The 14,881-nt window shown below is 37.6% G+C and overlaps 1 protein-coding gene across 1 annotated transcript; it reads left to right on the forward strand.

Annotated features, from left to right (window-relative positions):
* Positions 1-14,003: 14,003 nt before the first annotated feature.
* LOC149167260 (uncharacterized) lies at positions 14,004-14,672 on the forward strand. The gene has a single exon (XM_089430427.1). It carries the CDS (start codon positions 14,004-14,006, stop codon positions 14,670-14,672), a length of 669 nt encoding a protein of 222 aa, XP_089286553.1.
* The last annotated feature ends 209 nt before the right edge of the window (positions 14,673-14,881 follow it).

The following is a 14,881-nucleotide window of genomic DNA, read 5'->3' on the forward strand; positions in this document are numbered from 1 at the left end:
AAAGCATTTCCTCATGCTAGTTAGACTAAGGCTATCTTATTCATGAGCATTTAACAGGTTGAGAGTTGCTTCTGAAATGTGAATGTGATTACAGATACGTGTATTCATTGTGATTACAACGCACCAAAATAAAGCACGTATTTTGGTATCACTGAATAGGATGTCAGCATGAAATCCTAGCCCTAATTTGTACCCCGGGTGTAACGACCTGCGGTTCCTGGGCACGCGGGTGAACAGGCATGCGCACGGGCGAGGCTTGAATGAAAGACGGACAAGCTGAACAGGCTGCGGTTACGGGAAGTTCAAACTTCCTGTAGTATGTGATAATACTTATGTGCATATGTGGAAGGAAGCGAGCTGTGTTTATATGGCGGGGAGCCTGTGAAAACATGTATGGAGGCCAACTTGTTATGTGGGGGCTTTTGCGATGGAGCAAGGGCATGGGAGAGGTCGTCTGGGCAAGCCACGACATCCCCTTATGATGGATATAAGTTGGATGAGCGTGCAACTCATTCCACCAATGAACTCACTCACTCTACATCTTTGCTAAAGGGAGTAAAGGCGCAGTCTTGTGCGCAGATCTAAGGAGGAGGCGCAAAAATAGTGATGTGCCCATTCTTGGGCTTGGTCACACGGTGAAGGACTCGGTTACTCGATATTGGGTGAAGGTGCGGGCAGGAGTGCCCGGTGGTTGGGTGAGGGCATGCACGGGTGTGTGGTGCCCGACGGTTTGTGCAACAACTTGGCACGGGTGTCTTGGCGACTCGGGTGAGCGCCCGCCCGGCGTGCAAGTGTGCACGGTGACTTGGTGAAGTGTTGAGATTGTGAACGGAGGTGTGTCTCGGGTAGAGGCGCCCGTGTGTGGTGACTTAGAGGCGTGCTCGAGTTGGGAAAAAAATACGATCGTGCGACAAGGTGAACGAAGCGTTGGTGAGTCGTGCGCAATCGTGCGGAAGTGCCGACAAGCTAGGCAACCAAGTTTTCCCTAGGATTGTAAATTTGGCTAAGTATGAAACTTGGGGTTTCCAAGTATACTTGTAAAGCTTTGTAAACAGTTGTATAATATATTATCGGGCAGACTCATTGTTCAGGGAGTTGCCCCTCCCTTTATACTGTGCAATTGTGTTCATCATTTATAATTGTTGTTGATAATGAATGTGTATGGGTGTTCATTGGTATGAAGGATAACATAATAATACTTGGTTGCGAAACACAAACTAAGTAGGAGTAAGTGGTTAGGCGTAGTCCACGAACATAATTATTCGTGAAAAGAAAGTGTTCGGTGGTGCCGCACCTCGCTAATAGCAGTTGAAAGACTACGGCCAGCTTGGGGGCGTGATAGGTGGTATCAGAGCAACAGATTCGAGCATTGAAGGTTGAAGCTGCTAGACAACTCCACTGAAGTGAAGTTCGTATCAGAGCAAGGTTGCTCGTGACGAAGTGCAAATATTGAAGCTAATTCAGGGTTGAAGAAGCTTGACAGTTGATGATTTAGCAGGGTTGCTTGTGACAGGTACTTGCAGGTGAAGGAAGCTAATTTCACATACAAGTGGAACAAGAGCTGGTTCATGTTTGCGGGGAACCTGGAGAAGACTGAAAGGCAAGGATGGTGGATGAACCTATGGCAGGTGAATCTAGCCATGATGCAGGTGACATTTTCTGGTACAAAGTGTTGGAACAGATGGGTCGATGGAGTTCTAACTGGGTTTTGATGAAGGCTGAGAACATGAGGATTCGGGAAAGTTGTTCGGAACTAAGGAGGGAACTTGAAGAACTCAAAAGCCAATGCAGAAGTACGACAGATGTTGAACTCAAGGAACTTGATGAGGAGATCCGACAAAGTGGTCTTGGTCTTCAAGAGCTCTTGGATGAAAGAGCCCGGTTGAGGAAGAAAAGTGCCATGGTGGAAGCCGAAATCAAGCAAGTTGAGGAAGAAATAAAGAAGAAGCTTCTTGGTAAGAAGATCATTGTAATTGAGCAGGATGAGCTCGACTACATTGACAGGCTGGGAACTCACTACCGAGACAAATCCAGAGGATGTTCGGCAGCTTAGTTCTATGAAAGTAGTCAATGGGCACCTGGTTGGTGCACTTGAGCAGAATGCGATGGAGGACAAGCTTGAAGGAAGTCAAGCTAGGCCAGGATCGAGTTGCTTAGAAGAGCCAAACAAGGAGGTGAAGTACCTTAGAAGGAATGTCAAGTTGGAACACAAGCCAATTGACACTTCTGAGGTCGAATTCTTGAAGAAGGTTGCTAATGTGAGACACAAGATAAAGCCGACAGAAGGAGGTGATGCCTTGAAGCTGCGTTTTGTGCAGGTGACCGTGAAGGGCAAGAGATTTGTAGCTTTGGTGGATACGGGGGCTACTCATAGCTTCTTAAGCAGGAAAGCAGCAAAGTCTTTTGGGAAGAAAGCAAAGATAAAGAGGGAATGGAGTTCTTTCAAAGCAGTGAACTCTACCATGAAAGCTGTTATTGGTGTGATGGAAAACACTCAGGCGAGAGTGGGGTCGTGGTTTGGGAAGTTGGACTTGAGGATCGTGGACATGGATGATCATTCTATGGTGTTGGGGAAAGATTTCATGAGGCTTGCACAAGCCATACCAATGGTGGATCGGGACATTCTCTTGATCACAGCTGAGGAAAGAACCATGATGGTTTCGATGAATAAAAGGAGTTGCTTGGGGTATAGACCAAGGATGAATTCTATGACCTTGTATCCCAAAGATCTGAATGTGAAGCATGAGGATGTGGAGCAAAGAGGACTTGGGAGTATGACTCAAACAACGAAGGAAGGGAAGCTGATTGACTTCGTTGCAGGAATGAGGCAGAATGAAGTAAGTGAGAGGGCAATCTCACGAACCTTGAGGCACTTGACAGAGACATCTTCTACTGATGATCTTCACAATGGAGTTGCAAAAGAAGGGAGTCTGAGTACTACTTCAAAGGCAGTGGTTGATGAGGATTACATAGGTAGAGATCTTGCTGGTATAGTTGACTTTTGCAGGTATGCTATAGGCATATATGACTTTAAGTTGACAAAGGACAAGCTAGGTGAGCTTGGGTGTACATGTGAAGAGATTGAGGTTGTGCACAGATACTTGAGGACACAACATCAATCTGATACATAGGTGGATGAGAGTCAGGGAGGAAACTTCCTAGCCCTCCTTTCTCTATAGACAACCTTGGAGAAGGGTTGGTGTAGGGACCTTGGTTGGGAGGGGCTACACCAACTTAACAAGGGGCCTTGGAGGAGGCTTCTTTATGACAGATTGCAGACTTGGATGCAGATGGCCAGATGTTGGGATGGAGTCTACATGGGTTGGACATCATGGACAACTAGAGCCATGGACATCAGGTTGAAGACGTGGAGCATGACAGTTATGCAGGGACATTATGCAGGAGCATGTGTAGAAGTGTCATTCATGGACATTCTATGGGGAATGTCGAAGGAAAGGATGTTGTGCAGATGTTGTTATGATGTGGAGATATATGAGCCAGTGGAGAGGTTGTACACTCTGGTACAATAAGGCCATGGCTTGAACATGTTGCAGATGGGATGGAGATTCCATGGACTTGAGCATGGAAATTGGACAGATTCTTGATGAGTCTGAGATGTAGCAGAAGTCAGGGAAAGACTGATGGGGGCATAAAGATGTGCATTCTTATGATTTGTGCATATGGTTGGAATGATCAACCGGCTAGTTCGAGTCATAAGGGGTACTAATGTGCAGAAATGTGTTCGTATCAGGTGGAGTATCTTGATAGGCAGACTACAGGATGAGGATGAGACATGATGGAGATGTAATTTTACATATGTTACAGGGATGTTTGCAGCATGTGGAGGAGTTGATATCATGGATAAGACTGTTCAGATATGGAAATCTTCATCTTGGTGGATGGCTACCAAGATGGTATGTTGTCGAGGACGACAACGATTTCAGGTGGAGAAGGATGTAACGACCTGCGATTCCTGGGCGCGTGGGTGAACGGGTGTGCGCGCGGGCAAGGTTTGAACAAACGACGGATGAGCTGAACAGGCTGCGGTTACGAGAAGTGAAAACTTCCTGTAGTATGCGATAATACTTATGCGCATATGTGGAAGGAAGCGAGCTGTGTTTATATGGCGGGGAGCATGTGAAAACATGTATGGAAGCCGACTAGTTATGTGGGCGCTTTTGCGATGGAGCAAGGGCGTGGGAGAGGTTGGCTGGGCAAGCCATGACCTCCCCTTGTGATGGATATAAGTTGGATGAGCATGGAGCTCATTCCACCAACGAACTCACTCGGTCTGTATCTTCGTAAAGGGAGTAAAGGCGCAGTCTTGCGCGCAGATCTAAGGAGGAGGCGCAGAAATAGTGATGCGCCCATTCTTGGGCTTGGTCGCATGGTGAAGGACTCGTTTACTCGATATTGGATGAAGGTGCGGGCAGGAGAGCCTAGTGGTTGGGTGAGGGCGTGCACGGGTCTGTGGCGCCCGACGGTTTGTGCGACGACTTGGCGCGGGTGTCTTGGCGACTTGGGTGAGTGCCCGCCCAGCGTGCAAGTGTGCATGGTGACTTGATGAAGTGTTGAGATTGTGAACGGAGGTGTGTCTCGGGCAGAGGCGCCCATGTGTGGCGACTTAGAGGCACGCCCGAGTTGGGCAAACAACACGATCGTGCGACAAGGTGAACAAAGCGTTGGTGAGTCGTGCGGCGACCGTGCGGAGGTGTCGACGAGCTAGGCAACTGAGTTTTGCCTTGGATTGTAAATTTGGCTAAGTATGAAACTTGGGGTTTCCAATTATACTTGTAAAGCTTTGTAAACTGTTGTATAATATATTATCGGGCAGACTCATTGTTCATGGAGTTGCCCCTCCCTTTATACTATGCAATTGTGTTCATCATTTATAATTGCTGTTGATAATGAATGTGTATGGGTGTTCATTGGTATAAAGGATAACATAATAATACTTGGTTGCGAAACACAAACTAAGTAGGAAAAAGTGGTTAGGCGTAGTCCACAAACATAAGTATTGGTGAAAAGAAAGTGTTCGGTGGTGCCGCACCTCGCTAAGAGCGATTGAAAGACTACCGCCGGCTTGGGGGCGTAACACTGGGTCTCCACTACACTTTCCTATTCGATATGTGACATGCAATATGCTTTTAATGTACTCCACCTCCGTAATCCCGAAATTCTAAAAGCGTTAAGTGCTACAACATTACATCTTATTCATGAGCGTTTAACAGGTTGAGAGTTGCTTCTGAAATGTGAATGTGATTACAGATACGTGTATTCATTGTGATTACAATGCACCAAAAGCAAGCACGCCTTTTGGAATCACTGAATAGGATGTGAGCATGAAATCCTAGCCCTAATCTGTACAATGGGTCTCCATTACACTTTCCTGTTTTATATGTGACATGCAATATGCTTTTAATGTACTCCAGCTCCGTAATCCCCAAATTCTAAAACTGTTAAGTGCTACAGTATTACATTTCTGAAATCCATGGCGGCATGGCAGTTTGTGCCAGGGACTTTTGGGATGCAGGTAAAATGTTGGTAAAACGAGTTTGCACTGTCATGATTTTTTTTATTTTTATTTTTTAAATATATGTCTAACGGAGATTTATTATTAGTATTTTTTGAATTTTTATTCTCACGGAAATTATTTATGTATAGATGGTGGAGGCAAAGATGTTGGAAAATTGTGATATGCTGAGTTGTATCTATGGAATGGGTAGAATTGAAAAGAGAAAGTTGTAAGCATTCTACTTGCGAACCTTTACAATTTTTAACTTGATATATTTAGAAAGATGCAAATGAATGGACACACAATTTTGAGTTTTACTCTTGAGGTTGTATTTATGACAAGAAATTTGATTTTTACTCGAGGATGTATTTATGACAGGAAATTTCATTTTTACTCTCGAGGTTGTATTTATGATAAGAAATTTGTTCTAATTAGGAAAAAATGTTGTTGCTGCTGAAAGTAGCAAAACCTTGCCAAATAAGATATTAATTTTGCTGTATAAAATCTATTATATGTGAATAGGTTGATGTACAAAATGTGGTATTGCAAGGAAACACAAAACCTTTCATTAGCATGTTTCCGTTTGTGAAATTGTATTGTCACCCAGAAATTTCATCAACATCTTCGCTTTTGTGAAATTTCACTGCCAACCAGAAAATAGTTGTCTTTTAAAAAAGGATTAAGCATCCTCTCAAAGCTGTAGGGTATATGTCACATAAAGGGATGCCATTTTGTCAATGTTTAAATGTTTGTGCTCCTAAATGCCTCATTCCATGTTTCAGCTTTCATTGTCCTGGCACACTGATGGAAACAGTGTAATGAAGTCAACTATATTTGGAAGCCCCCTTACGACTGTTGCCAGACTCTGGGATTGTTGGGCGTTCCATTCGCTTAAGCGCTTGTTACCATCTTTATGGATCACAGTGCCGCCCATATTTAGTTGAACCTAATTTTTGAACCAATCAGACTGCATTGATTTTATTGATTTTATTGTTTCCAATGGAACGGTTTAAAGAGAAACTATTATCAAGCACCATGTTTTTCTTTTCTTTTGCCACACGCTGCATGTTTTCCTTTTACTACACCCTGCCTGTTCTATTTTCTCCCAGTTGTTCTACGCGCGTTAAATGAAACTGGGAAGGGGCACAAATGAGACAAGAAGGGCAGTTCCACGTTGAACTTAGCATTAATCAAAGCTCTCTGCTACTCATTTGAATTTTGAAATAAAAAACGCGAGGTTTTGTGTACTGATTCGTTTCATTGGATAATGCATAGTTATTCAAAACATATTAGGGTCTTTAAAGCCTTTGTTTCCTTAGTTTTCCTGTGGCAACACCTTGCATGCATTTGTTTAAAGCCTTCGTTTCTTTAGTTGCTTCCTGTGGCAACACCTTGCATTTTGTCAAGAGAAAGGTGTGTATGCATATTCCTTGTCCTCAAATGATTTTTCTATGTTTTTAGATAGGGGATAGGCACTTCAAAGCATAACTAGCCGTTCCCAAAGACTGAAGGAAATAACTAGTTCAAAGCGTCCTCCAATTAAAATAAGATGCAATAATGTACTGTTTTTTGTTTTTTTTTTTTTTTTAAGCATTTTTAGGGTCTTTATGCCCTCGTTTTATGTTTTCCAATTACAACGTATTCTTGGGTCCTTAATGTCTAGCTTTTATTTCTTCCAATTACTACATACTTATTGTTTTACCTTTTCCAATTACAACATATTATTACCTTTTCCAATTACAACATATTATTCGGTCTTTATTGTCTAGCTTTGATGTCTTCCAGTTACTACATATTCATTGTTTTACCTTTTCTAATTACAACGTAAACCATGCAACATTGTGAATGCATCTAAGGAGTGTTGTGTATGTATTTTCTTTGTTGTGAAAATATTTGATGTTATTATTGTGGCTAAAATCAGGGATAATTTTAAGAATGGAAAATTATCTTGAAGTTTAAAAACATTAGCCAATCTCACTAGTCCCTAATATGCAAACTATAAAATGTTTATAGCTCCTAAAATTTTCCATGACTAAAACTTTGGATGTAATCTTCCAATATGTTTTTCTTTCATCATTTGCATTGCTAAGCTTGTGTTGTTTTTTGCATTTTCAAATGAAAATTGGTTTTCACTTTGGTGTGGCTTCCTTCCATCGGAGGAATTTCATATATATCTTATTTTTTGTTTGAGTCTAGCCAAACATAAATAGGCAACATTGTGAATGCATCTAAGAGTTGTGTATCTATTTTCTTTGTTGTGAAAATAATCAATATTATTATTATGGCTGAATCTCTTGATGTAATCTTCCAATATGCTTAGTCTTTCTATCACTTGCATTGCTAAGTTTTTTGGTTTTTGGATTTTTAGGTGACTTTTCATTCTTCTTTGCATTTTTTTATTTTAAAATGCAAATTTGTTTTCACATTAATGTGCTTTCTTTCTATTGGAGGGATTTCATATATGATCTTTTTTTTTATTAGAATGTGTTGAAATATTTATTAGAGTCTCCTGAAATATAAGTTTCCATATATAAATGGGCATGGCCATCTCTCTTACAATTTTACAATTTTAATTAGATAGATCCCTCTATTTAACCAAGGATCTCATATATGACAATATTTTTTATTCTATCCTCTTGAAACATTTATTCTGAGTAGGGTGAAACATAAATGACATGGCCTCGTCTTTTACAATTTTAATTAAGTAGATTTAGTTGTTTATTAAATGTTAAAAGATAAATATAGTCATGTCTTTATGATATTAATAAATGTCCACATATTCTAGTCATATATTTATAATATGAATATCAATTTTAGTCATACCCACGGTTTATTAATCCATGTTTTAGTATTTGACTTTTATGATTCAGAATGTGCAAAATTAAAATAGAATGAATGGCACTTTAATCATGAATGACACTTTAATGGGAAATAGAATCGATCCATAAATATAAATTATTCAATCCACTTTAATTTCTTCAAACAAACATAAATAAGCATGGCTTCCTCTCTTAAAATTTTAATGAAGGAGATCCCTTATTTAATGAGCCATTTCATATATGATCTTAGTTTTTTATTCTAGCATGTTCAAACATTTATTATGAGTGTGGTGAAACATAAATGGCCATGGTGTCCTTTCTTACCATTTTAATTAAGAATATCCCTTTATTTATAAATAAATGATAGGATATTAATCTAATAATGTCCTTATGATATTAAGAAATGTTCACATATTCCATTCTTATATTTATAATATCTAGTGATATATTATCATATTGATATTAGTTTTTTTCATATTTTTATAATATGAAAATTAATTTTGGCCACAGTTAGAGTTTATTAATTTATACTTTTGTATTTAACTTTTATGGCTTAGAATGTCCTTTTCATGCAATTAATAGTTTTTTATTTTTATGCAATCAATAGATTTTTAAGCATTGAATAGAATTTTATCAATAAATTTGTATGCATTGAATATATTTTAATGAATAAATCTAATGCATTAAATACATAATCCATGGCCTTGAATAAATTTTATCAATATTTTTTTATGCATTGAATAGATTTTATTTTATTCAATACATTTTTACGAATTGAATAGATTTTAATCAATAATTCTAATGCATTAAATCCATTGAATGTAATAAATCTAATAAATGTGGCCCAACCAATATGAGGTAAATGTAAATGAACCAAATTTTGTTGCAATCTAATGCAGCCAAATCTATTGCAATCTATTGAAACACACTCAAGCTATGCATTCAATGTATGCATTCAATGCATCAAATTTATTGCAATCTATTGAAATACACTGAAGTTGTGCATTTAATGTATGCATTCAATCTATACAATTTATTGATGCATTCAAATCTATTGAAAGCATTGATTGCAATCAATTGAATAAAGTCAAATTTGCAATCAAGACATTCAATATATTTTAAATGCATTCAATAGATTGCAATCAATGCATTCAATAGATTTGAATGATCAATAGATTGTATAGATTACATGCATTATATTGCGATAGAATTAGGTTCATTTAGATTTATTATGTATTGGTTCACTTAGGTTGAATAGATTTGTTACATTCAAATTATTTAATGCATTATATTTTATGGAGCATAGATTTTATTAACATTTTATATGTGTAACGTAATCATTCAAAAAGATGAAATAAATTAGGTTTTTTTTTATAGAATTAGGGTATTGGGTTTAGCAACATGAAGTAATTTAGCATGAAGTTTGTTTAGATTTAATCACATTAATTTTATATCATTTGATTGTTATAGCGTTGCTTTGTTTTATAATATCAAATTTATTAATATTAATAAAAATGGCTATTAATGTTAATATTTATATTAATATGAAACATATACATTTATACAAAATTATTAATAGAAAGTTAAATATTAATATTTCTTTTGAACTTAGTGAGCTTATGGAACACCACATCTCATGCATTAGATGCTCAAAGCTTCCTTGTTCCATTGTGAAGGATCTCGCTCGAGTTAATCTGATGATGATGACTCACAACTTACCCTAGTTCTCCTTTTTGAATGTTTTTACATAATTATAGACTTATTACAATTATCTAGCGCATAGGAAGTACAAACTCTTAGGTGTATATTGTATGGTTTGACAAATTTATAATTTTGTGTTTATGGATGACTTATTTTGTAGATAGGTGGCCAAAACACCTAGTTTCCCACTCGTGAGATTGAGGCCACATAACACATGGGTATATGGATGTAACTTGTCTTATTTAAAAAAAAGTAGAAAGGAACCACCAAGCTTGCAAAAAAAAAAATTGCACTCACAGTTCCATTAATAATAATATTATTATTATTACACATTAATATTAATATTAATAATAAACACAAATATTAATATTAAACATAAAAAATTATATAGAAAAAATTTTTGTGTCTATACATTGATGTGAACATTACCATTAAACATTGCCTTTAATAAATTTAGATCTATTTAGATTCAATGACATTAGGTTTAAAATATTTGGTATTTTTATATGGTTTAAAATATTTGTTATTTTTATATCATTTGGTTCATGTAACCTTAGGTTAATTTATAACATCATATTTATAAGATTAAGTTTTTTAACATTAAAATATTTTTATATCATTTGGTTCATGTGAACCTGCTGTTATTTTATAACATCATGTTTATAAGATTAAGTTTTTTAATATTAAAAAATAATGGTTTAATCTTAATCAAATTATTATCAATGAAATGATTTAATGTTAATATTTATACTGAACGTAAACATTGATATTTTTTTTTATAATGTGGTTCTCACACATTGGAAAATTGAGGTACAATTAGGTTATTTTATAACATGGGCTTTATAAGATTAAGTTTTTATCATTAAAAAAATGGTTTAATATTAATTAAACCATTAACAATGAAATGGTTTAATTTTAATATTCATATTGAACATAAACATTGATATTTTTTTATAATGTGCTTCACATACATTGGGTGTCCCCTACATCCACAAGAAAACCTAGGGAGATCAACGTGAAGGGATCTATGTGTTGACCAAACTAGTAAGGCCTAAAGCCAAGGGGATCGAGGAGATTTGACCCCATGACATCTCGAAAAATCCATTCAAATCAACGTGAAGTGATCTACGTGTCGACCAAACATGTAACACCTAACCCCGAGGGGATGGAGGAGATTTGACCCCATGACATCCTGATTGGTGAGGTACTTCGCAACATGAGCTCGAACAATTGAGATATCATTTTGGGATTCATAAACATTAATATTGATAGTAATATTAATATTAACTTAACATTAATATTGAACATAAAAATTAAACTATACATAATCTAGGTTTATTAACATTAATAATTTTGAAATGTAAACAATAGTCTTATAAAATTGTGAATTTTTATTGACTATTGTAACAATATTCTTATAACTCGTTTGATTTTATAATATATGCATATGTGAAGTTTCCTGTATGTGTATATGTGAAGTTACATATGTATGTTATTTTTAATTTTAATCAACATTAGTTGAAAAATATTTTGTTGATTTCACATGTGTTTTTTTATGCTAGGTGATTTTATTGTCTCGTCATGGATCGAGCTATTTGGAGTTGTCTTCCATTTGAAATGCTTGAAATTATATTTCTTTGGCTGCCCTTATCGATTGTCATAAATTTTAGCACTATTTGTAAGAAATGGAAGAATGTTTTCAAAAACCACTCTTTCTTATTGCATTGCAAGCATGTCTCTGCAATCGAATTTGGATTTATTGTTTCTTTCCTCAATAATGAAGATAATTATTTGGTTGTTGAATACCTTAATGAGAATGGGCACATATCTCGAAGCTTTGTTATTTTTTACAGTAGTCGCAGAAGGAGAAAAACGCGCAGCCAAGGTTCGAAGAGGTTCAACGCCTGCTCCTATTGGAGAAACGCAGGGGAGGGAGCTCCCCTCCGTCCTAAAAAAGCACTGTGGCCAGTAGAGGCAAGTCCCCTCTGGGCAAAGTCAAAGATTCTAAGGAAGAGGAACAAAGTAATAATGAAAAGGAAACAGAGGGGGGCAGGCCCAAGGAAAATGTCAGCACTAAAGAGAAGGAAGAAGAAGACAAAATCCAGGGCATAAGGAACAATAAACAAAAGGGAACGTGCAGAACCAAAATGGAGATCACTCCTAGAGTGGTGTTAAATGATCCTGCACTACACGCACATAGAGAACATATGGGGACCTATGCTATAATCTGCAATTTTATGGGATTATGGCCCACATAAAAGGCTTTGTAGTTATGGATCAAGTATCACTGGAAACCCAAAGGAAGTATAGACCTACATCTAGGGTCCAAGGGATTTTTCACTATGGTGTTCACAAACATCGAAGACAAAGATAGAATATTCGAAGGAGGACCCTACTTTTATGCAGCAACTGGCCTCTATATGCGGCCTTGGAAGATGAACTTTGTGCTAGAGCGGGAGACTTTCACTTCGGTACTAGTATGGGTAAGACTCTATTCTCTTCCTCTTGATTATTGGCAAACTGAATCACTTGCTGCCATATGTAACAAACTAGGACATTTTTTCAAAGCATCGAAAGCCATAAGAAGAGGCAAATACACTTCCTATGCAAGGATCCGAGTAGAGATGGATCTATCAGGAGCTCTTCCGGATGAAGTCATCTTGGAAGTTTTTGATGAGGAATGGGTTCAAACAGTAGATTACAAGCATATCCCATTCAGATGTTGTAAATGCCATGAACATGGACACTTGTTCAGAGATTACCCTCTGAGTCAAGCAGATAACAAGGGCAAACCTAAGGAAATGAAGAACACTCATAGCTTCCAGAAAGTTATAAGTAGATGAAAAGGCAGAAAAAAAGGACCAAGACAACTTCGTAATGAGGGGGAAAAGGTCCGTGAAATTAGGTATCAAGCACTGGAAGAAAATGTAGAAATGGCAAATGAAGACCAATCTATAGAGGACGGCCCTAATGGAAAGGAAACGGAAACGAAAGAAGACTGCAATGCAACACAAGTGACATAAAATAAAAAAGAAACTATAATGAGTGAAACAGATCTAGAGATGGATCAGGAAATGACCCAAAGTGAAATAGATTTGGAAGATCATGAGCTGCAGGAAATTCTTGATAAGGAACATCTAGATCTGGAAGGGTTCTTGATGCAGGGATCCACAGGAGGGATAGACTCACTACCCCAAGAAGACTGCAACAAAATTCAACAGCTATTCTTATGGAAAACTCAGGAAAGAGGATTAGATAACGAAAAAACCATTGAAAAACAGGAACACAGAGGAGTTAAAGTGAAGAAAACTACTCCAGGATTAGCGACCAAAAATGCAGGAAAAAAGAGAGGTAGGAAAAAGCGGAAGGACCTCTTGATGGAGTGTGGAAAGTTAATGATAGACTTAGGTAAGATGAAAGACCTAACCAGTTACTCATTTACAAATCTTTAAATATGAAGCTCACATCATGGAATATTAGAGGTCTAGGTAGTAAGAGAAAATAAAGAATGCTTAGTCATAGAAGGAAACTGGAAATGCCAGATGTTATCTTCATCCAAGAAATGAAATGTTCCATCCAGAAAATAAAACAAATCCACAACAAATGGCTCAATAGATTTGATTTCCTAGAGGTTAAAGCTGATAACACAGTGGGGGGCATTCTAACTTTGTGGAATCTAAAGAAAATCAGTGTAACAGGTGTAGACGCATCTAGGAACTACTTATCAGTGGTCATTCAACCAGTGGGGGATCCAAAAACCTTCCTGGTCACAAACGTTTATGGTCCTCAATGAATAGATGACAAAATCAGATTGTTAGACTCCCTAATTAATCTCAGGCACAGACAGGCTGAGATTCCTTGGATCATTGGAGGGGACTTTAATATGATCAAATCTCTCTCTCAAAAAAAGAGGAGGCACCTGAGTGCTCAACAAAGACTCCTTAGCGTTTCAGACTTTCACAGATGAGATGAAACTGGTTGATTCAGACCTAAACAGTGGCTTTTTTACTTGGAACAACAAAAGAGGGGGTAAGGCACAAGTAGCCTCTAAATTGGACAGGTTCATGATATCAGAGGAGATTTTTCTTACAGATAAAGAAATAACAGCAACATTGCTTCCCTTTGGAGGTTCCGACCACTGGCCGATTCAACTGGAAATCAAGGGTTTGATTTCTCCCAGGAGAAGGCCCTTCAGATTTGAGAATATTTGGTTCTCCCACCCGTATTTCATCAGCAACACTGCAAAATGGTGGTCAGAGGACTTGCAATTCCAGGGCTCAAAAATGTACCTCCTTCATAAAAGACTAAAGCATGTCAAGTTCAGGCTAAAAGAATGGAACAAAACGGATTTCGGTAACATTTTTGTGAACAAAAGATATTTGGAAATCAAATTACAGGAGCTCAACCAGGCTCTGATCAAAGACAGCTTTGACAAAGTCAAAAGTGATCAGGCTGATAAGCATCACCAAGAATGGGATAATTTTTGCAAACAAGAGGAAGCATTCTGGAGGCAGAAGTCTAGGGTGCAATGGCTCAAGGAAGGAGAGCGGAATACAAGATTCTTCTACAGATCCACTATGGCTAACAGAGCATACAGTAGAATCTCAATGATAAAGGATGAGAATGGACAAATCTAGAACACCCATAAGAGTATAGAAGCTGTGCTTGTTCAGTATTTTTGAAACATCACCCGAGAAAACAATCCAGATAGAGAACATTCCATCAAGGAAATTACAAGGCATATACCTAAGTTAGTGTCTAGAGAGGACGATTATAATCTCAACAGACCTGTGACTGAAGAGGAAGTCAGCGAGATTCTCAAAGACATGAAGAACTGCAAAGAACT

This window comes from Pinus tabuliformis, chromosome 5_1, assembly GCF_031772625.1.
Source record: "Pinus tabuliformis cultivar Carrire ecotype Pingquan chromosome 5_1, CPIR1, whole genome shotgun sequence".
Taxonomy (NCBI): Eukaryota; Viridiplantae; Streptophyta; class Pinopsida; order Pinales; family Pinaceae; genus Pinus; species Pinus tabuliformis.

Coding starts and splice junctions, on each gene's coding strand:
- LOC149167260 (XM_089430427.1), top strand. CDS start 14,004: ATGAAACTGGTTGATTCAGACCTAAACAGTGGCTTTTTTACTTGGAAC.